The 24,448-nt window shown below is 41.2% G+C and overlaps 2 protein-coding genes and 1 long non-coding RNA gene across 12 annotated transcripts in view; 1 reads left to right on the top strand and 2 right to left on the bottom strand.

Annotated features, from left to right (window-relative positions):
- Positions 1-3,585, bottom strand: part of LOC146510490 (uncharacterized) — a 36,729-nt gene extending 33,144 nt beyond the window's left edge. For all 3 annotated transcript variants that reach the window (XR_014876300.1, XR_014876301.1, XR_014876302.1), the window contains exon 1: positions 1,013-3,585. This is a non-coding gene — a long non-coding RNA (uncharacterized LOC146510490). The remainder of the gene's footprint in view (positions 1-1,012) is intronic.
- Positions 1-24,448, bottom strand: part of sgcd (sarcoglycan, delta (dystrophin-associated glycoprotein)) — a 598,968-nt gene that overhangs the window by 168,338 nt on the left and 406,182 nt on the right. The gene's annotated exons all lie outside the window — the stretch shown is intronic.
- LOC146510489 (zinc finger CCHC domain-containing protein 12-like) lies at positions 8,482-13,112 on the top strand. The gene is made up of 2 exons (XM_085173721.1): positions 8,482-8,986; positions 9,290-13,112. The coding sequence occupies exon 2, from the start codon at positions 10,261-10,263 to the stop codon at positions 11,980-11,982; it is 1,722 nt and encodes a 573-aa protein (XP_085029847.1). The 5' UTR covers positions 8,482-8,986; positions 9,290-10,260; the 3' UTR covers positions 11,983-13,112.

Below are 24,448 nucleotides of genomic sequence, written 5' to 3'. Positions count from 1 at the left end.
CTATAGTGACAGCTTCCATCTGTATATACCAGAGGTGTGGACTCGAGTCAGACTCGAGTTATTAATTTTATGACTTTAGACTTGACTTGAAAAAATGTTCTAAGACTGTGACTTGACTTGGACTTTTACACCAGTGACCTGGGACTTGAACTGGACTTGAACCGGTTTACTTGAAAAGACTTGATATTTCACCCCAAATCTAAAATTTAACACACATATTTATATATAGAAAGTGTGCACCATTAATTCAATTCATTCATTCATTTATTCCAACCACACTCCGTACGTATGTGTGGGTGAGCTGTAGCACAGCCAATCAAATTAACCAGATTTTTTTTCAAAAATGCTGCAAGGAGTTATTTTTTTCCGGTACATAAACTATGAAGTAGTCAACAAAAAAACGAAATGCAATATGCAAAACATGCAAGAAGAGAATCACAGACAGAGATGGAACAACTTCCAACTTTGTTGCAACTCATTTGCATAAAGAACGGTAGGTGGTGCTTCTCTTTTGCTACGATGAGAAAGCTGACTTCATCTAACTTTGTGATGTCAACTAACTTTAATGTGTATGATATTTTTGTCATGCTATTTTAAAGCCGGTCCTACAAGCGCATCCAAGAATAACATGCAGCTTATTTCAGAATTGTTGGTGAAAATTATTCTTGGAGCTAAGTTTAATTGAGCTGCATTTTATAGAGGTGCAATTTCACAATTTGTGTATATTTTCTAAGTTCACTATTTTGTCATGTGTTGAGAAAAACAGAGATTTAAAAATCACATGGTCTAATATTTACATTTAGCATATAACTGCGACATTCTTTTTTTCGTTTTTTTTTTTTTTAAAGACTCGAAAGGACTTGAAATTCAAAGTTTCAGACTTGTGACTTTACTCGGACTTTTACACCAGTGACTTGAGACTCGACTCTGACTTGCCTGACATTACTTGAGACTTGACTTGTGACTTGAGGATAAAGACTTGAGACTTACTTGAGACTTGCAAAACAATGACTTGGTCCCACCTCTGGTATATACAGACCATAATGTCATAGATACAGGATTTACCCTCTAAGGACTTTTGCTTTGAAGTTCATCTCTGCTAATGAAAAACGTAATCTGTGCATCTGTGGGTCAAAAACTGCTCTCACTGTAAAATGTGAAACTGTGTTTGTGTGCATGGACGTGGGCGAGTGAATAATAAGTTGTGAGTTTTCCAGGAGCTGCAAAGCCTCCAAGCCTGTGCTAGCTGGTACCATGTTGATCTAGCACCGAGCAGCTCCTCTATGTTCCCTTTGAAACTTGATAAATCTTTGTGTGTTTTCACAGTTCACAGAGTGAAGGCAAGCATTACTTTCTTGCCAAAAACTTATTAGCTGTTCATATCCCATCCAAGTTTTCAGCCTTAGGAAATTAATCCAATCTCTGCTGATATTTAAGAGAGCTCCAAAGGTGTCCTAAGCTGTTTGCAGCTGCAGGAGATGTCATGCAGACAGATGTGTAGACATTTCTGTGGGAGATTTTTTGGCTTATTAAAAGATACCATTGTGGCAAACATATCATTTTTTTAGGATGCTTAAAGGGAGCATGCTTTCTCCACAAAAAATCCATTTGGAGTCACAAACAGCAACAGAAAAGTTAAAAAAGACTTTTACTGAAGCAAATTTCAAAGGAGATCTTTACCAGCCTGAAAGTCTTATTCTTCCATAGCTGTGGAAGATTTAACATTCAAAAATAATCTGCATTTGTCTTGTACTCCTCCCTTCATCCTCTGTTTGAAACAAGCTGTTTGACCTGCCATTAAGCCAAAAGCACCCGTCTTCTGATTGGCTGCCCCTCAGAGACACAGTTTCAACAGCAGGTAGGTGGAGCCTTAATGCTCAGACGTCTATTTTGAGTCAAGTTTAGCCTCAAAATAGTCATTTAAATGAGCTGTGACACGTCTAAAAGCTGCAGGAGTTCCCACCCCTGGGTTAAACAGACAAATCTGATTAAATCTCTGGCACAACTAATATGAAACTTTGACCATGTTTACTGTGAACAACCACCATTGTGAGAGCAGGCAAAGCACAAAACGGGTCCCCTTTAGTTACTTGCACTCCTTTGAAGTTCCAAATGGCAGCAGAATATAAAACTATCAGCTCACACGATTACCACAGGCTCAAAGTGAAGGAATATTTAATCTTTTTTAACTTTCCCAAGAGCACACAAGATAATAAGTGCAGTTGAAAGGTCACTTTGACAAAGGGTGGTACAGAAAGCAGCGTTTCAAATTAATGATAACACTCCAACAGCCAGAAAACTCATATTTTGTGGATGAGGGTGGTTAAAAAGAAGTTTTTTTCTAAGAAACTTTCAGGTCTGACTTTCTATTTTTAGTCTTATTCAGTAAAATTCCCCAGAGGCGCCCTGAGACGTTCAATAAAAAAATTAATAATGACGGTTTGGGTGGAGGCGGAGTGTCTGCGTCTCTTTTATAGGGGAAAAGGATTCTCAAAACACAGAACCAGTGAACACTGAACAAAGGACAAAAACACAGGCGCACATTTAAATTTTCTTTATCTATTCTAAAAATGAGAGCAGCTCCAACTTCGAATTCAGAGACAGTTACGGCCTCGTCAAATTTACTGACGGGATTTGCAATTAATGAACAACCAGCCACAAGTAAACAACATCTGACAGAGAGCATTCTGGGAGTTGGTGAGTGCTGGTGGTTTGACTGGAGAGGAAGGTCAAGCTCCCCCTCTGGGTTGGAGCTGCTGGCAGCACCGGCCTCACTCTCGCCCCTTCTGGGACTCGATGAGGCTTTTGGTTCTACGGTCCAGCGTGGTGCTGCTGCAAACCTCCACCTGCTCGCTCCGGCACTGTCTCCCAGGAGCAGTGATCCATATCATGCAGTCACAACAGTTCACCTAGCTTTGCTTTAAGTACAGGCTCCGGTGGGGATAGCAGGTACAGGAGAGTGTTTTCTCTTATTTGTCCCTCCCTCCTCTCATTAATCTCTCGCTGGCAGCAGGGAGCGGGCAGAGCGACCGCGGTCCTGTTAAAGTGCTCCGCTGTAACAAAGTTAACTTCTGCCCGTCTGCATAATGATGTTTTGTAAATCAATTGCCTTCTTTGAATATACGCTGTGTACACAGTATCATGAATGCCTGAAAGGACCGGGAAATTATCTAAAACGGTTTAAATGACATTATCTAAATCCAGACTCAGAGATGATCCAACCTTTCTGTGATGGACTGTGACTTCTTCGTCATTTTGATTTAGATCAGAAAGGTTTTCAGTCCCATTCTGGCTGCAGATACTCGAGTATTTTCGATTTAATTAAGGTGACTGAAATCATATAAACGTGTGCACGATGACCGAGTGCAGTGGTTTCACATAAGCCATGTTTCAGTGACTATACCACCATTTCTTCAGCTTTAAAATTAAACTATATGGACTCAGCTGCAGTTTAGGTAAAAGTAACCTGTGTTACATTACAATAAGACTGAAATTTGATAGTAATGCTTAAAGAAATTGTTGTGGCCATTTTTGTTGAATGTTTATAAATGTTTATAAAACGCAAGTCGTATTAATTTTTGTTTTTTCTTTAAAGTTGTAAGAACTTTTTGTTATGTAAATTTGTAATTCATTTTATTGGAAAAGGTTTTGGAAAGTGATTGGTTTATTGGCTTATGGACGCTCCCATTAATCAGGGGATTAAGAGCACCCTGGAGGGGTGTGGTAAAGATGGTTTTTTGTTTGCCAAATGATGGGAAGACGGGAGGGTTAGAAAATGATTTTTTGACCACTTTTGAAGTTGTTAAAGCAAATTGAGTTAACTTTCGTTGAATTTTAAGTTGTAAGAAGTTATTTGGTTGATTTTTGTTTATGATTTTGCACGAAATAAACGCCATATGATTTTTAAACAATGGAGTCAGAAGTGCGTTCCAAAAACAAACCTCCCGTTGCCACCCGCGGCCTTTTCTTGGACTTTTTTGGTGTTTGGAACATAAAAGGCCGTGACAGAAATTAAAGGAATGCTTTTTAATCAGAGCACAGCAGGAAGTCAGTTAATCTTCTGGGATATTCATCTGGTCATTTAAGTAGTTTCATGTGCTTTGGTGTTAATGAACAGGTGCACTAGTTCAGCGGTCTCCAACCTTTTTTGTGCCACGGACCGGTTTATGCCCGACAATATTTTCATGGACCGGCCTTTAAAGTGTCGCGGATAAATACAACAAAATAAAACTAGTATTGGTACCGAAAAAAAGAAGATTTATTGTGAAAAGACCCAGGAAAACCGAGTAAACGATAAAAACGATAACAAAATAACGCTGAAAACCGATAAAAACCCTGAAAACCACACATTTCACACCTGAGCCTCTACTCTCGCCGCCCGGTACCAAACGACTCACGGACCGGTACCGGTCCGAGGCCCGGGGGTTGGCGACCGCTGCACTAGAGGGGCAACAACGAGACGAACCCCGAAACAGAACAGTTGTACCGCTGCCCCTGCGACCTGGACTCCGGGGGAAGAAGATGGGTGGATGGATGGGTTTCTTTTATCTCTAGTCTTAACCCGTACTGTACAAGTGATGCCTTCAAATTGGTTTTTCAGTTTTATTTGTCATAACTAAACCACAAAACCAACACCAGTGGTGCAAGATTTAAACCCAAATACTTGGGAAAATATGTATATTTTTAAACGACCCCAGGCCAGGATTTATGATTTATTTGTAAGACTGTGAAAGTGTACAATAGTTAACGATCCCATCCTGTGAATGAGACACTAAATGAGGCTGAGGTGGAATCAGAAAAGGTTTTTTGGACCAGCCTGGAAGGACATAATTCCTCTCAGGGTTTTTAAATTGTATTTCTTCGACTATTTGTGCGTGGGGGGCAGATGAGGTTCAGATAATCAAGATGAAAGGAAATGTTCACCGAAGGCTCTCGGTTACACCAGTCGCCTCCTGCCTGCAGTCAGCTTCTCTGGCTGAGAAACAGGCCTGGTTTGCTGGAGTGGAAAGCCCGGGTGGGAGGGCAGCTAATACATCGCTCGCCCTCCCCCCTTTAACTCATTACCTCACCGACTCCGGTCCACGTACATGAGGTGCAGCCCGTTGAATCTGTCTCAATCTGAGAGTCCCCGGCTGTCTTCGCTGCAGCGGCGAGCCTATTTAAAATAATCGGTGGCTGAAAACGCAGCTCTACGAGCTCTACGTCTCCCGAGACAGGCGAAGAAGTTACAGACTCGTACACAACTGCATGACAAACAGCACACGGGCATAAAGTCAGCTGGAGCCTGATTGAAGCTGCAGATCTTACAGACAAAGCGCATCATTACAGCCTACAGATCCTGCACAGATCCACACTTTCGGAGCAGATCGGCGCGTAAGTCTCCCGCCACATTATCCGCTCTCTGCACGACTGATGCAGCGATTCATTTCTGGGTCTCGCAGACCTTTTCAGACAGAAGCGGCTGCACAAGAGCAGGAGCCCACGGGGGATTTCAGCTGCACTGCTGTGGCTGATGACATAATGAAAAAGGAAAAGTGGGTGAAATGAAAGTGGCTGCTCCTAATTAAGTACAATCTTAATTAGCAGCATTTTAACTCTTCATTTGAAATTTATGGTGATTCTATTAACTTTTAATGACTTGCCTGCCCTGAGCTCTTCTTGTTTCTGACACGGCCTCTGAAGCCCACCGTCCACAGCTGCTTTAACCCCCACTATAGAAATGTTCAGCATTGCATACAAAACACAAAGATATTCTTCAGTACTGATGGAAAACGAAAGTAGATTCTTACCCAGGTCAAACTCTCTAAATGTTTAGGAAAGGTTCCTAAATGCTTCCTTTATTATCTCCTTTAGCAAAGGAGACACTGGAGCATCCTTCCTAACGTCAACTTGCAGGCGATGCATGTAAATGCATATCTCAGTCTGGATGGGGTCACTTCTTCATTTTGCTGGATTTCTGGCTTTTAGGCTCATCATTGATGACTTTTAGAATAGAATAGAATAGAATTCAACTTTATTGTCATTGCACATGCACAGGTACAGGGCAACGAAATGCAGTTTGCATCCATCCAGAAGTGCTTTAGCCATGATATAGATATATTACAATATATATTAGCAATAATATAGATATGTGAGTATATTACAGAAATGGGTCTATTATGGTATGTTATAATGTACACGGTATGAAGTATGTTATGAATATTCTATAACTATAAGTATGTACAGGCTATGAACAGGATATAAATATGAAAAACTATACAGAAATCTGAGATATACAGTTATACAGAAATAAACAGAACTATGCAAATTATAAACAGTTGTAGGATTAAAAATTATTGTATGTACAGAATGATTATTTACACAGAGCTATACAGTAGTGCAGTTAAGATAAGTGAGATATGTGGATAATTTCTACAGAGGATTTCTACTAGAATGATAATGGAAATCTTAATAAAGGCAGGAGTTAAAGTGGATCAACTCTTCAGTGGGAAGTCTATATGTGACTGAACAGCAAGGTGGAAGAAGAAACATTTCCCAATAAAACCATTTTATTTCAATATTATGACGGACGAGTCTTTTTTTAAACCTTAATTATAATTTATTCTTAATAATCAGCTGCAAGCAGGACATCAATGCTCAGCCAAAGCTGTGCATGTGATGCAGCGACATTAGTAACAAGTCGCTCCAAACTTGTCACTTTCTGACCTGAAGCCTCTCGGCTGGAGGCGAGTGCTCCAACCCAACCAAACGTCTTATGTAAACATTTCCATTGCACATCATTTTTACACTCCGTGGTGCACAAATAATTGAATCGCATCGGTGTATCTTTGCTTGCTTGTGTGAACTCAACAGTGTTCCAGTTGCATCAATTGATAATCTGCTGACCTGCACTAATGCATGACTGCAGAGGGGCCATTTGTAGAGCACGGAGCTCTCGAGTTGAACTTTACACACATTTTCATAAAAGCTCAGAATACCGAGGAGAGCATTTCCTCAGATGGGGAAAATGTCATGCAGTAATATGTGTGACCTCATGTGTTTCTGCTCTAACAACCAGCAGCTGCATCAAGTGGATCTGATGCATTGATGCACTTTTTCCACAAAAGAAATTCTGTTTGAAGTTCATCTGAAAGAATTTAGCACCCAACTATATGTTGTTGTTTTAAACACAGCATTTGTGGGATGTGTTTGTGCTGCAAAATGTCATTAGAAAACATTCAGGACACCATAAGAAACGACATGTTTGTACTAGGTCATGGTACACTTCACTGATGTTTGTTCCCCTGAAAGATTTGAACTGTTTGTCTGGTACAACAGGCTGATGAAATCTAAGTTGGTGAAATATATCAAAGAAGATCATTAGTGAATCTCTCCATGGAGGAAAAATACACTCCTGCAATCAGGTCCAAAAGCATTTGGATGTTATGCAATTTCTGTATTTTTGCCTCGGTGGGCCAGCGCAGAGGGTTGAGATCAAACAGTCAAGATGTGTTTTAACACAAGAACCATTAACTATTTAGGAACTTTTGATAACCATTTTTTAAACATAGTTCCCCATTTTCAGAGTCAAGGAACCGGAGGGAATACCAGAATTTTAAATATGTGGATTGTTTTTAATACTTTAATATTTTAATACTACTTTTCTTTCAATAACTGTCTGAAGCTGGGAAAAAATGAGTGGTTGCACTGAATTCTTTTGCAAATGACTTGCAGGCAGTTTCAGTGCTCAATTTCCTGTCTAAAGGTTGCACATGCGACATTCCCAACCTGTGGCCGACCTCTGCACAGGTCACCTGGTGGGAAGTGATCACAGTCTGGCTTGGACAAAGTTCACTCGCTCAGTGGTTTTTAAGCACTCGTCGTCTAATCTAATCTATAAACAACGTCTAACAATCGATTTGAGTCATTCTGCAACTCATCTGACTCAACTGGTTGCCAAATGATTCTATTTAAGTTCTATTTCTATATCAAAGCAAGGCTGCCCTTATTCTATTTTGCAGTTGTTATATTTTGTGGTTTTTCCCATTTCAGGTCTGTGAGGTAAAGCCTCGACTGTAGACGGCAACAACCGTTTTGTGATTTTCACGGTATTATTACCAGAGATGGGCAGTAATCCGATTACTTTTTTCAAGTAACGAGTAAAGTAAGGGATTACTTTTGCAAAAACGGTAATTAGATTACCGTTACTTTCCCGTAGGAACGCTGCGTTACTGCGTTACTAAAACCGTGATTTTTTTTGCGAGAATGTCTCATGACAGTGACGTAAGCGAGTGCGACGTTCGTGACAACAGCTGTGTGCAGATCAACAATGGATCATATATCGAGTGCAGAGAGAGTATGAGCGTGCAGCGTTTAAAGCGTGGAAGTACTGACCTTACTTTGAGTTTGATTCCATAAAAAGTGACAAAAACATTAGTGTCCGTTGTGCGTGGGAAGAAAACTTCTTTTTACAGCGAAAAAAACCCCTAAACTTCCAAGCAGGTGTAACCCTGGTTAACATAACTGCCAATAAATAAAAGCCTGTTAGTAAAAACAGTCATAAGAAATATATCACAGGTGATAAATAAATAGATCATAATGGTTAGAAAATTCATTAAAAACATCAGCAATGATATAATTCATGTTATAGGATTTCATTTGTGTTTAAAAACATGTTAAAAGAGTACAAAACTTGCTAATTCATGGTGTTTTATGTTAATTCAGGTAAAATGGCTAAAATATGTGTTGAGACTCTTATTGTGAAAGGGCACGCTGCAGCGTGACTCCTGTGATAGCCACACCCAATCGGGTTGTTCATTCTTTTTGATGCTAGAGAGAGAGAAATGCAGACAGTCCTTGCGGAGCTGCTGCCTAAACGAGTGAAAAAAGATTAAAAACGAGCCAGAAATCTACATAAAGTCATTTTTGTACTCTGGAGAATATATTTTTTGTTTTTCCGACCTGTCCTTGCCTCGGTGACGTTGTGAACATAACCGAACGGGACTTGGTGAGTTTAGAAATTGTATTTTATTTCATGCAAGAAATGTTTTGTTGTATTATATTGCTCATTTCATGCAAACGGAGAGCCAAGGTAGCAGATTTATGTTGTTTTATGTTAAACACGGTGGATTCGTGCTTAACCGACACACAGGCTGTACTTCAAAGGCCTTTGACGGTGTTTCAGCACGCCATTTTGGCGTCACCTCATTCACGGCTAAATAAGCTGGAAAAATGGACTTTTACTGTTATTTAAGAGCTACCCTTGTGTTATTTTCGAATGTTTATGCACTTTATTTTGTTGTTATGGTAGGCCATTAAGGTTTGGATCGGGAAATGCCGAGCTAGAATCGGAGTTTGATCCGCTGAGCGAGAAACAAGATGGCGAGCCACCCACGGACCCATTGAACTGTACCGAGCAGGAAAAGGGAAAACGCCCCCTGCTGGACGTTGAGCTCTTTCGCTGAAAAAACTGGTAGGATTAATCCATACACCTCTGCAAAAGAACAGCGGACTTTCAAAGCACTGGATAATCATTTGGAGTAATTCCAGGATTAATAGTTAAAGGACACAGAGACAACTTTCTTTTGTTTATTTGTTTGTTTAAGGGGATTATTCAGCCTTTTGCTGAATTGTTTTTAGTTTTTACATGTTTTTGTAAATTATTTTGGTCAACCTTACATTTTAATGCTCTAATGGTGTTAATGGAAATGTAAATAAGTTTGTTGGGTTAAAACAAAATAAGAACTGGTTGAGATTGAAAGGTGAACCTAGACCAAGATTAAATTAAATCTTGGGCCTAAAGAACTGAACTTGATTTAAAATAACACAGTGTTAATGCAAATAGATCAAAGGATAAACTTGAACTTAGAACTTGAAATAAATAAGACAATAACCTAGGTTGAAAATAACATCCTTTTAAAGCCAAATAAAAGGTTTTGAGATAAATAGGATAAACTAACAGAATATACTGAACAAAAAGGGGAAAGAAAATATCTTGTTTTCCTTAAATGTGTGATGTTGGATGTTTTATGTGATGTGTGTTAACTGTCTATTCTCTGTCTTCACAAAATAACAAGCCGGCAATTTAAACGTATTTTCTGGTCTGTGGTCTTTATTACATGCTACACTCATTACTACTCTAGTAGTCGAACCTAACTGGTCCTAGTATACTGTAACGACTCCAGAAGTGTTACAGAAGTGGCGAGCCAGCCAGGAGTAGTAATTGATTCCTCAAGCTTGTTTTCCTGACCCAGACCTCAAAAATAGGCCAAGTCCGGCAAAATGGAAATAGTTGACAGAGAGAATGTTAAAATCCCAAACTCAGTTATTGTTAGTGGGATTACAGGCACAGACGCTGATGAAGCTTTAAAAGACTTTTTAAACAGATATGGTCAAACAGCGAGAACTCTGAAGATAGATGACCCTAAGTCTTCTTACCACAAAAATGCTATTGTAGAGTATGAGAGTGGAGCTGCTCTGTCGACACTTGAACCCTTACTACCCTACACACTTGAATGTCCGAATGAAGTCACTTATCAGATACGAGCCCTGTCACCTGAGTACATCGCAGCTGTTACCAACGTCGCCACCAACAGTTTTTTCAATGAACTGCAAAGCATTGCTAGACTTAGTGGCAAATCTTTTGAAACTGTTCTGCATGAACACCTTTCCCAATGTGCTCAGTCAGTCACACACAGCACAGAAGCAACTATCCCAGACTTACAAAGTGAACCAACAACCCAAGTACAAGCAAATGACCAACCTATCCAAAGTGAAACTGCAGAACCAATCAAAGCTAGCGAACGCATCAGCGATTCTGAGTCAGTCAACCAGACACAACCAGATCTACAAGCTACCATTCCACAGAGCTTTATAACACACCCTGATGTGCAAAAGGTTGTAGTAGAGCACATAGTGCGAAGTGAAGCTCTTGTCTCACCAGTGAGCGCCTCTTTCCGCCTCAGAAATTTTTCGGGCAAACTGCCCTGTCCTAGTCATGAGGTGGACTTTGATACATGGCGCCACAGTGTAGAGCTCATACTTCAAGATCCCAATCTGTCTGACTTGCAACGCTCGCGGAAAATCTTAGACAGTCTTGTACCGCCTGCTGCCAACGTGGTGAAACCTCTGGGCCCTGAAGCCTTGCCTTCAGCTTATCTTGAACTACTCCATTCAGCTTTTGGCACTGTGGAGGATGGCGATGAGCTTTTCGCCAAATTCCTCAACACATTACAAGATGCAGGTGAAAAGCCTTCACACTACCTCCATCGCTTGCAAACAGCTCTCTCAAAAGCTCTGAAAAGAGGTGGTGTCGTAGCTGGTGAAGCGGACCGGCACCTTCTGCGTCAATTCTGTCGGGGGTGTTGGGATAATGCCTTGTTAACAGATCTTCAGCTCGAAAAGAAAAAAGATAAACCCCCCTCATTCACCGAGCTGCTGCTACAGTTGAGAGTAGAAGAGGACAAGCATACTGCAAAAGAAAGCCGAATGAAAAAACATTTTGCTGCCACCAGACCAAAAGTAGCCTCTCACTCTATTGCTGCAAATGCTGACTTTCCTGCGCTCACCATGCAAAACGATCTTACTGAAATGCGAACACAAATAACTGCACTGCAGAGTGAACTGACAAGATTGAAACCCCAGAAAGTAGACCCATCAGTAGATGCTCAAAAAGATCTGGTCACAGAACTAAAGGCACAAATCAGTCAGCTTCAAAGCCATCTCGCAACATTAACCCTGAACCCTCCTAGGAAAAAGTCTAATCCTCCGAAAGCTAATGCTAAGACCAACTCTAAAGTACCAGAACGAACCCCTTTGACACCCCAAGCTGCGAAGAGTAGGCCCAGGCCTGGTTACTGTTTCCAGTGTGGCGAAGACGGCCATATTGCCTCTGTATGCCCAAATGACCCAAACCCGTCTTTAGTCACTGACAAAAGGAAACGGTTGAAAGAAAAACAGTTACTGTGGGATAGACAAAACAAGCAAACACAGCCTTTAAACTAAAGGGAGCCCTCATTGCGGGACAAATGGGTGCTACGGATAAAACTAGTCCCACTGAACCTTCACATAAACCCGGAAAACGATTCTCAAACAATAAATCAGCCACTGCGAAACTACCCAAGGGTCTAATTGGAGCTAAGTACACTGCTCAAGTAAAAATCAATGATCAAGCTTGCAACTGCCTTCTTGATACCGGATCGCAAGTGACTACAGTGTCCCAATCGTTCTATGAAAACAATCTTGCAGACCTTGAAATCCATCCAATACAGGACCTGCTAGAAGTCGAAGCTGCAAATGGTCAGAATGTCCCATATTCAGGCTATATTTGTGTCGACATTACCTTTCCAAAGAACTGTTTTGGTACTGAACTTACCGTGTCTTCTCTTTCATTAATTGTTCCAGACACACGCTCTAGTGTTCAGTCTTCTCTCTTAATTGGCACTAACACTCTTGACCTTGTCTTTGAAAGCCTCTCCTTGGCTGATACAGACCTCAGTATCCTGCCTTATGGTTATAGAGTAGTGCTGAGCGTGTTACAACAAAGACACAAGCAAAAAGAGGACGACAGCTTCGGTCTTGTCACTCTGTCAGGGAAAGAGCCTGAAGTCATTCCTGCAGGCCAAAGTCGAGTGTTAGAGGGTTTAGTCCACGCAAAAACTGAACACTCAGGCAAGTGGGTAGTAGTCGAGACCCCCTCTACATCCTCCTTGCCAGGTGGTGTCTTGGTCACCAACTGTCTACTTACCCTTGCTGAGAAACCCTCACAAAAGCTTCCAGTGGTCCTGCGAAATGAAAGTAAGCATGACATAGTTATCCCTGCGAAAAGTGTCATTGCTGAAATGCATGCTATTCAAGAGATCATACCAAACAGTCAGATCACAGAGCAGTCCAAACAGACTCCCAGCTCGAACCCTGCTGAGCTTAATCTTAACTTTGCTGATTCTCCAGTCCCTGCTGAATGGAAAGAACGAATCACACAAAAGTTAAGTGCTATGTCGGAGGTTTTTGCGCTACACAATACAGACTTTGGTTGCACTAACAAAGTAAAACACCAAATCAAACTGAGCGATGAAACCCCCTTTAAGCACAGACCCCGTCCCGTACGACCACAAGATCTTGACGCCGTACGGAGGCATTTGTAGGAGCTAAGCGATGCAGGTGTCATTCGCGAATCCGAGTCGCCATTTTCCTCACCGATAGTGGTGGTAAGGAAGAAGAATGGAGACGTAAGACTCTGTGTAGATTACCGTAAGTTGAATCTGAACACCATCAAAGACGCCTACGCGCTTCCTAACTTGGAAGAAGCGTTCTCCGCCTTAACAGGATCGAAATGGTTCTCGGTCCTTGACCTCAAAAGTGGGTACTACCAGATTGAGGTTGATGAGGCTGATAAGCACAAAACAGCCTTCGTATGTCCGATGGGGTTCTTCGAGTTCAACCGGATGCCCCAAGGCATAACAAACGCTCCCAGCACATTTCAAAGGCTGATGGAGAAATGTATGGGCGACATCAACCTTAAGGAAGTCCTGGTCTATCTAGACGACCTTATAGTTTACTCCGAAACCCTCGAACAACATGAGACCCGCCTTCTCCACGTGCTTAATCGTCTCAAAGAATACGGTCTGAAGCTGTCGCCTGAAAAATGTATGTTTTTTCAGACGTCAGTTCGGTACTTAGGGCACATCGTCTCCCAAAACGGTGTAGAAACAGACCCCGAAAAAGTAGCAGCGTTAAAAACATGGCCAAGTCCCAAGAACTTGAAAGAACTCCGCTCCTTCTTAGGGTTTGCAGGGTATTATAGGCGGTTTATTAAGGACTTTTCTAAGATCGTAAAACCCCTTACCAATCTAACTGCCGGATACCCCCCACTGCGGAAAAGCAATAGCTCGAAGTCCAACTACGTCCAATACTTTCAGCCAAAAGCTCCTTTCGGGGAGAGATGGACAGAGAGTTGTCAGAAAGCGTTTGAGACGATTATAGACAAATTGACTTCTGCCCCAATTTTAGGCTTTGCCGATCCCAAGTTGCCTTACATATTACACACAGATGCAAGCACAATTGGGTTAGGGGCAGCTCTTTATCAAGAGCAGGAGGGAGAGTTGCGAGTAATTGCATACGCAAGTAGAGGACTATCAAAAAGTGAAAGCCGTTATCCTGCTCATAAGCTTGAGTTTCTTGCACTCAAATGGGCTGTAACGGAAAAGTTTTGTGATTACTTGTATGGCAGTCCTTTCACAGTAATAACTGACAGTAACCCTCTAACTTACATTTTGACCACCGCTAAGTTAGACGCGACGAGCTATCGCTGGTTGTCCGCCCTGTCCTCTTTCGAGTTCCAGCTTAGGTACAGAGCAGGCAAACAAAACATGGACGCAGATGGCCTATCTCGTCGTCCGCATCTCGAGCCATTAAATGACCTTGTCTCCCTGAAGGAACAGGAGCGGATCCGTCAGTTTGTGCAACACCACTTGCCTGGCACCGATCCTTTCACTCACGTTTCCACTCAAGCTGTCAGTGCAATCTGTGAGAAACATCTAGTCCTCCAGTCTCTTGACACAGACCATGCTCTCGCCTGCCCACTCGTAACTTCACTGTCTATGTCCGTTGATGCTGTTCCCGACAGTTTCGACCAGTGTGATCCTTTTCTTGTCATTCCAAGCTTGTCAGAAGAAGAGATAAGACAAAGTCAAACAAACGATCCTGCTATCAGTGAAATCATACACCAGCTTGAAACAGGTGAAACATCTCCTCCTACTGTACGCAACGAGATCCCACAACTTAGCATCCTTCTGCGTGAGTTAAACAAACTTGAGTTGCAGAACGGGATTTTGTACAGAAAAAGGCAAGTAGGTGAAGAGACCCAGTACCAGCTGGTTCTTCCTGAAAGTCTAAGATCTATGGTTTTCAAAAGCCTTCACGATGACATGGGTCATTTTGGTCTTGACCGGACCCTTGATTTAACCAGAACCAGATTTTTCTGGCCAAAAATGGCCTCAGACATAGAGCAAAAGATCAAAAGCTGTAGCAGGTGTGTTTGCAGAAAGACCCTGCCAGAGAGGGCAGCGCCCCTAGTAAACATTCAAGTCACCAGACCCCTAGAGTTGGTGTGTATTGATTTCTTGACGATTGAACCAGATCGCAGCAACACTAAAGATGTCTTAGTTATTACAGATTTCTTTACGAAATATGCTGTAGCAATGACAACTCCCAACCAAAAGGCTAAAACTGTAGCCAAGGCCCTGTGGGAAAACTTTATAATCCACTACGGTTTTCCCGAGAAGTTGCATAGCGATCAGGGAGCAGACTTTGAGTCAAAAACTATCAAAGAGTTATGCGACCTAGCTGGGATTCAAAAGGTCAGAACTTCGCCTTACCATCCCAGGGGAAACCCTGTGGAGAGGTTTAATAGAACCCTGCTAAACATGTTGGGTACACTCAAAGACGAAGACAAGAAACATTGGCGTGACTTTGTTAAGCCACTCGTTCACGCGTATAACTGCACAAAACATGAAAGTACAGGGTTTACGCCGTACGAGTTAATGTTTGGCAGGCAGCCTAGGTTACCCATTGATCTTGCTTTCAATGTCCCCCTGAACCATCACCAGCAGCAATCTCACTCACAGTATGTTAAAGCCCTCAAATCTCACCTTCAGGAGAGCTACCAACTGGCTACCAAAAATGTAAGCAAAGTCGCTGAACGTAACAAAACTAGATATGACAAACATGTAACCGAATCTGTCTTAGGTGTCGGAGATCGCGTGCTTGTAAGGAATGTTCGGATTAGGGGAAAAAACAAATTGGCTGATAAGTGGGAGTCCATCGTCCATGTGGTTGTAAGTCAAAAAGACAACCTCCCAGTATACACAGTCAAACCCGAGCATCACCATGGTCCCACTAGAACTCTCCACAGAGACCTTTTGTTACCTTGTGGGTTTTTGTCAACTGCCCCTGAAAATCCTCCAGCAGTCCAAGTAAAGCCTCATCGGCCAAGCACACGTCAACACCCAACGACTGATCCCGATGAACCTGAACTTGAATATCACTCTGAGGAGGATAACTACCCTCTGTATTACCCTCCACCTCCTCCCAAAGAGATCTCATGGTCGATTGAGGAATACGAAGTAGTCTTTCCTCCCAAGGCTAAGTCAAACCATGCTAATGAGCAACCCAAATCAGACAATTCTCAAGTCTCAGAAAGTGTGACAGTGCCTGATATTGCTGAAGAGCACATGGACATGACGGAAACTGTAAACTTACCTGATTGTGGAAACCTACCGGATATGGAAAACTTACCTGAAAATGACAAAATACCTGAAATGGAGAAACCACCTGAAATGAAAAACTTGCCTGAACCTGCAAAGGAAGGATCTCAGATAACGCAACAAAATGAAATGGACAATGCATCGGATTCAACGAAAACTAATGATGAGGAAGCAACTCAAACTCACGTGAATGGAACTGAACCTGTAAACAATGAAACTGAAAGAAATGACCTCGAAGCAGAGCAATCAGTCAGAAGATCATCCCGAGAGAGAACAAAGCCCAAGCACTTAACATACCCTCAATTAGGCAACCCTCTTGTTGGCATAGTTCAGTCTTTGTTCCAAAGTTTAAGTGAAGCTGTCACAGGCTCTATTGAAATCCATGATATCCAGGTAGTCTGATTTATGCATTATGCAAAGGGGCTTGCATACATTTAAGAGGGGAGGGTGTAACCCTGGTTAACATAACTGCCAATAAATAAAAGCCTGTTAGTAAAAACAGTCATAAGAAATATATCACAGGTGATAAATAAATAGATCATAATGGTTAGAAAATTCATTAAAAACATCAGCAATGATATAATTCATGTTATAGGATTTCATTTGTGTTTAAAAACATGTTAAAAGAGTACAAAACTTGCTAATTCATGGTGTTTTATGTTAATTCAGGTAAAATGGCTAAAATATGTGTTGAGACTCTTATTGTGAAAGGGCACGCTGCAGCGTGACTCCTGTGATAGCCACACCCAATCGGGTTGTTCATTCTTTTTGATGCTAGAGAGGGAGAAATGCAGACAGTCCTTGCGGAGCTGCTGCCTAAACGAGTGAAAAAAGATTAAAAACGAGCCAGAAATCTACATAAAGTCATTTTTGTACTCTGGAGAATATATTTTTTGTTTTTCCGACCTGTCCTTGCCTCGGTGACGTTGTGAACATAACCGAACGGGACTTGGTGAGTTTAGAAATTGTATTTTATTTCATGCAAGAAATGTTTTGTTGTATTATATTGCTCATTTCATGCAAACGGAGAGCCAAGGTAGCAGATTTATGTTGTTTTATGTTAAACACGGTGGATTCGTGCTTAACCGACACACAGGCTGTACTTCAAAGGCCTTTGACGGTGTTTCAGCGCGCCATTTTGGCGTCACCTCATTCACGGCTAAATAAGCTGGAAAAATGGACTTTTACTGTTATTTAAGAGCTACCCTTGTGTTATTTTCGAATGTTTATGCACTTTATTTTGTTGTTATGGTAGGCCATTAAGGTTTGGATCGGGAAATGCCGAGCTAGAATCGGAGTTTGATCCGCTGAGCGAGAAACAAGATGGCGAGCCACCCACGGACCCATTGAACTGTACCGAGCAGGAAAAGGGAAAACGCCCCCTGCTGGACGTTGAGCTCTTTCGCTGAAAAAACTGGTAGGATTAATCCATACACCTCTGCAAAAGAACAGCGGACTTTCAAAGCACTGGATAATCATTTGGAGTAATTCCAGGATTAATAGTTAAAGGACACAGAGACAACTTTCTTTTGTTTATTTGTTTGTTTAAGGGGATTATTCAGCCTTTTGCTGAATTGTTTTTAGTTTTTACATGTTTTTGTAAATTATTTTGGTCAACCTTACATTTTAATGCTCTAATGGTGTTAATGGAAATGTAAATAAGTTTGTTGGGTTAAAACAAAATAAGAACTGGTTGAGATTGAAAGGTGAACCTAGACCAAGATTAAATTAAATCTTGGGCCTAAAGAACTGAACTTGATTTAAAATAACACAGTGTTAATGCAAATAGATCAAAGGATAAACTTGAACTTAGAACTTGAAATAAATAAGACAATAACCTAGGTTGAAAATAACATCCTTTTAAAGCCAAATAAAAGGTTTTGAGATAAATAGGATAAACTAACAGAATATACTGAACAAAAAGGGGAAAGAAAATATCTTGTTTTCCTTAAATGTGTGATGTTGGATGTTTTATGTGATGTGTGTTAACTGTCTATTCTCTGTCTTCACAAAATAACAAGCCGGCAATTTAAACGTATTTTCTGGTCTGTGGTCTTTATTACATGCTACACTCATTACTACTCTAGTAGTCGAACCTAACTGGTCCTAGTATACTGTAACGACTCCAGAAGTGTTACACAAGCACCGAGTAGCTACGACGTAATGGGAAACTCACAGAGAAACTCGCGGATTCTTCCACTGACCGCTGCGCCACACCTGCACCAGGGTAAACCTCCGCCTACCCCACTCCTGCTTTACAGGTGAAAATAGAGCAACAGGACCGCTAGTCTTTGACTTTATTTATTTTCTGCTGTGTTTTACTTGCATCTATTTGAAAGACTGAGTGTAAACACACACACAAACACACAAATTTATTTTATGTGCTGGAATGTGCAGAAAATAGGTTTAAATGTTAAACTAATTTCTTCCAGTCAGAGAATGTTGCATATAATTAAATTTTTTGCTTGATGCATAAAGTTAAAAGATTAAAACTAATAAAACAAGTTTTAAAAAGAGACTTTTCCATTTGATTACATTATATATGATGGATTATGTAGAAAAAGTAGAATTGGGCTGAAAGATCTATCGCTTTATCACCTATTCAGGTTGTAAATCGTGTTTTTAAAAAATAACTAAGTAACTAAGTAACTAAGTAATTAATTACTTTTGAAAATAAGTAATCAGTAAAGTAACGGGATTACTTTTTTGGGGAAGTAATCAGTAATTAGTAACTGATTGTTTTTTCAAGTAACTTGACCAACACTGATTATTACAAACAGATTACTTGTAATTATCACCATAAAACCATTTCAGTCTGATAGCAAACGGACTCGGTCTAACATCTTATCCCCATGAGTTGCTTTGGAGACTGGAGTTGATAGAATGTGGTCACAGATCAGGTCCTCGTCTTAGAAGCAACAATTTCACCGGACACTGTTGCAGTAATTGTGGTCATGCTGAAACTCTGCACTCTGATCACATGTCGAGTATGATTTGATTTAAAAGTCACCGTGCTGGTGCACAGAGGCAAAACTACAAAAAGTGCAATTTCAAAAAAAAAAAAACTTAGCTTAAATTTAAAGAGATCTCTGGCAATTCCACCTTAAAAGTAAGAAATATCCACCTGCACTGTAGCAAACGACTGGTCGCCACTGACGCCAACTCTTAACTCTTAATAATGCAGGGTGCTGTTGGAAGGAGGTTGTTTAAAGACCATCCCGGCAACAACAACAAGAAACAACAAGAGACGCCCTGTCTGACAAAACTATCTACAGCCATTTTTTGTAAGAGTGAAAGGCATTAAGGCTAAATTTAGGAGGATTTAATGTTTTGCTATGAAACATTTATGCAGGGTCACTAAGTACCAATATAAAATTCACATTAATATATATATATAAAAAAAGCTCAAGTGTACAAACATTTAGTGCCAAGTTTTGGCATGCAAACCGACACAGTACGACAAAGGTTAAACTTTGATTAAGGGGCGCTCGCTGTGCATTTTTAAGTAACCTCAGAGCCTCCTGCACACACAAGCATCCCTCTCCCTCATGTCCACTGCTTGTCCATATTCATTATTCACACGTTTCTGTTATTGCAGCCTGGAAGTGACGGAGTTACGCAGAAATGAAACATTTACACTAAACCTCCTGTTCCTGCTCATTCTAATTTGAATACATTCATTGATTTGATAAAAAATGTAAGAATTAAAAGTGATAATTTGACTCTGGATTAAACAGCAGACACTGTGCTGGACGTGGCGTCCCTACAACGTCTCTAATTACCTTTGATTAGGAGAGATCAGGTTTGAATTCAGATTTGTGTAAATGCTGACCTTTGACGAACTCTGATCATCGTATATGGGAGAAAGAACCCAGTGCAGTTTAGTGTTTAATTAAATAACATTTTTTTGTTAAAACATGTAATATAACACTGGTTTAGCAGTTAAAATAGTTACTTATTTGATTATGTTTCCAAGCTTGCTGTCTGTTAAAGTTGAAAATACTTCAGTTTTTATTGTTAAGATAAACAAGTGTCACCGTCTTCAAATCAAACTAAATTGATGTCAAATGTTTGTGCTGTTTTTTATTTTAAAGATATTACTAAAAGTTTCTAGACCAGCCTCTTTCTTTACTGAGAAAAGGTTGTAAAACATAAACCAGTGTTGGATATTTTTTCACTCTTTATAGTGAAAAACTAGGTGAACTTTCTTAAAATAAATGATGCATTCTGTCCGAGAAAAATAAAACTTTGAATTTGCAAAATACAAACCTTCTCCTTCATCTGACTTTTGTATATTTAATTTCAATAATAATCATAATAACGATGAATAAATAAATAAATAGTAAATAAGGTGTCAGCAGCTCTGCCATATAAGCCAGAGCCTTTTCACACAAGTCTTTATATTTTTGTAGGAATTGTTTTCTGGACTTCACTGGACGAGAGTAAAAGAAAGTAAGAACAGGGCTGAACTGTGAGCGCTGGCTAGCTGTTGTTAGCCGCTTAGCTTTTGTGTCCTTGTTACGGCCCTAGCAGGGCCGCCTCCTGAAGTTGTCTGTGTGGGTGTGTCCGTCCATCTCTCCTGCCTTAGTTGCCACCTTTCTTTTGTGCAGCTGACTCTCGTCAGTAATTAAAGAGATTTAAGCCCAGGGAAAGGTGAGCTCTGGGCCAGAGTGCCATTAGTGTGGTTGCAGCTAGTGAGCTGCGTGTTTGTGGTGGTTGCAGCAAGTGAGCTGTGCGTTTGGTGTATTTGCAGTTAGTGAGCTGCTCTCTCTTTTTGACTTACTTTTTACGTTATTGACCAACGCTTGAGTTTTGTTTTCCTTAAATGGTGTTAGCGGCTTGTCCGTCTCTTTTAGTTGAGTTTGATAGGAATTTTAATAAAACTCTTTGATTTAACCCTTTTGCCTCCTTGACTCCTTTTTCTGACCCGGACACTTTTTGTTACTTCCCCCTCACCGCCTAGACCCCTCAGGGGAACGTAACAGTCCTGGACCAAATAAACACTGAGACAGGGCTGCAAGCTGCACCTGAAAAGCATGTTAGGTGGTTCAATAGTACTACTACTAATACTGCCCGTCCGAGGGTGCGGGCCACCAAAGGCAGATCTGCAGAGATTTGTCCTGGACCTTTTTTTCTAGTTGCATCCAGGTGTAGCCCGTCTTGTGTGCTTCTGCCTCGAGTCCGTCACTATTTGTTTCTCTCTTTTGCTTTCCTCTGCCTGCCTGGTGATGTTGGTTGGTGGTTTGCATAGAGCACGCCCTACCCAGCGCCATCTTCTCCGCCACTGCCAGTCCCAAACCCAGATTAAAAAAAGAGGAGGGTAGGACGTGGGGTTAACCCCACCCCGGAAAAAGCTCAACTGCTACAGAAATGCTAAAAAGAAAAACAGAGACTTCCTGAATGAGCGTAGGTGGTGAAAGCCACCAAACCAATTCTTCTTTCGACCAGGAGGACCTACATGGGCACATGGGACGTCAGGTGAAATATAGGTCTAATAAAAAGAATAATTAATGTTTAATTTGTTGTGGGGTCCACCTCTGTCAGAGGGACTTGCTGATTGGAGCTGGAAGCAGACGTGTCTTTCCTTGGTTCGCTGCAACTTTAAGTAAAACCAGCTACCACATTTCAAATGATTTCCTTATTCTATACTCAGCAGGGTGACGCATTAAAAACATTCGAACATTCCCCGTGCAGCTCTCTGTCAGAACATACGGCTCAGCTTCAGAGAAACTGCTTTCTGATTTATGTAGATCTCATATTAAAGCCCCGCTGTGAAGCAGACTTCATGTTTTATTCACAGCAGCGGCCATGTGTTGTGCGCGCACGTGTTTCTATGTGCAGCGTACTGAAAATGTGTCGTGTACTCCGTTGCATCCGACTCGTCACAGGGACAGTGGATTACTAAGCAGGGAGACAGACGACAACAGCAAGGAGAAATAAACGGGAGAGACGGGAAAGAGGAACAGTCTGAGGCACTTACAGCTCATCTCAGAGTCTTAGAGAGAGCAACGCGTTGATTTGGATGAGCTGGGCTGTATAAGGATCCGTTTAACATTTTTTATTACGCACACAATTTGTGATGTATGAAAAACATGAACTGTCAAATAGTTAAGTGGGATTAAAGATGCGCACGAGCACGTACAGTAGATATTAGATTACACATCTTCAACAGAACCTTTTAGTTTGTTGCTTTGATGATGATGTTTTTTTAATATAAAAGCCTTTTGTAAAGTCTTTGCTATAAAAACTAAAATTCGATTTGTTGTATTTGCTGATGATAAAACAGGTGAGACGGCAGATTTTAATCTCTTCAAGTCCAAGATTGAAGCTGATAACAGTCAAGAATCACCTGGACAGAAGCAGCAGCAGCCTACCTCACCAACTGTCTGATCAGCAGTGAAAGTAAAGCACCACCAGAACCATGACATACCTGCTGAAAATGCCCCAAAACAGTCTTTTTAGTGTTTTTAACTTACTGATTTTAGTGTATGTCATGTTTCCTGGGTATCGGTATCAAATGTAGATTCTAGGATCGGCTGCAGAAAGACCGCAGAGCTGCTGGACCTCACACAGTCTGGTGAAATGTAAAATAATTGCATGATAACCTATAAAAATAAACGAAATCTTACCCGTTTCATTTCATCTTTGTGTGTGGCTGTTAGTGTCCAGAGTTTATCAGGCTGACAGCTGCGAGCAAGAAGCTCTTCTTCAGCGTAAACGATTTATGATTACATAAGTGAGTTATTATCCGTCAAGAAACTCTCGTCTGTCTGTGGAAACTCTCAGATAAATACAAAACAGAAAACACATCACAATGAAAGACACTCCATACAGTTAACTGCAATCTTCTTCAAGACAATAAAAGCTTTTCTCCGCCACTCAGATCAAAGCTGTGTTGACCGTCTTGTTGTTGACTTGCAGTCTTACCGGATATGTGAACATTCTTATTGTACTGGTTCTATCAATGGGCAGCGCACGACCCCAGTACGAATGAATGATAGGCAGGGAGCAGGTCATCGACTGCTGCAGCCTCCAGGTAAAATAAAGTGGAATTGTTGCCGTATTTGACAACGAAAAAACTCACTTGGGTGTGCACAACGTCGTGTTTCATCTTCTGTGAGCAAACCAACAACCACTGCATCATCTGCAAACATGTTCACCTTCAGCTGCGACACCATTTGGTTGAGACGTGTTCTTCACATGTCAGTTGCAGATAAAAGTGCACAAACGCAGCACATTCGTGTTGTTTTGGTCGATCACGATGACGGTAAATTCCCTGCACCTCTTTACTGCTTCCTCTTTATACACTGATTGAAGTCCAGTTTGTCTGTGAAGGTTCTCAGTCATCCAGGTCATCGTAGTCAAAGGACCTTGCAAAGAAAAGCGTCTGGACTTCTTTAAGTTACTTGAAGACGTTTCACCTCTCATCCGAGAAGGTTCTTCAGTTCTAGGCCAGCGCAGAGGATTGAGATCAAACAGTCAAGATGTGTTTTAACACAAGAACCCATTAACTGTTTAGGAACTTTTGATAACCATTTTTTAAACATAGTTCCCCATTTTCAGAGTCTGAAAAGGAACCAGAGGGAATACCAGAATTTTAAATATGTGGATTGTTTTTAATACTTTAATCAAAGGAGCTTGGAAAGAAAAGCGTCTGGACTTCTTTAAGTTACTTGAAGACGTTTCACCTCTCATCCGAGAAGCTTCTTCAGTTCTAAGGTCAAATGGTGGAGAGTCCCAGATTTAAACCTAGTGGGAGTTTCCCCCCACAGAGGGACAAAAGGACCCCCTGATGAGCCTCTAATCGCCTGAGACAAGGTGTGAAACGGGGTGTGGGTCCCAATCAGCCAGAGTTTCAGGTGAGCTCATTGTGAAACCTGGCACCACCTTATCATGTGATTTCCTGAGGTCAGATGGTCCAGGATGTGAGTGGGCGTTAAGGCGTCTGGGGAGGGATCTCAAAACTGGATTATAGATGGCAGAGAGTTGGTGTCGTAAACCACCGCCTCTGTTCAAAGATGGTCGCTCACAGTGGACATAGATGCTTCTTTCACTCCTCTTTCAAACCATCTGTCCTCTCTGTCCAAAATGTGAACATTGGCATCCTCGAAAGAGTGACCTTTGACCTTAAGATGCAGATGGACAGCTGAGTCTTGTCCTGTGGAGGTGGCTCTTCTGTGTTGTGCCATGCGCTTGTGAAGTGGCTG

This window comes from Neolamprologus multifasciatus, chromosome 10 (assembly GCF_963576455.1).
Source record: "Neolamprologus multifasciatus chromosome 10, fNeoMul1.2, whole genome shotgun sequence".
Taxonomy (NCBI): domain Eukaryota; kingdom Metazoa; phylum Chordata; class Actinopteri; order Cichliformes; family Cichlidae; genus Neolamprologus; species Neolamprologus multifasciatus.
This window is presented reverse-complemented; position numbering and strand designations above follow the sequence as displayed.

Excerpts from the sequence above, each read along its gene's own strand:
- LOC146510489 (XM_085173721.1), top strand. The coding sequence starts at position 10,261 with ATGGAAATAGTTGACAGAGAGAATGTTAAAATCCCAAACTCAGTTATT.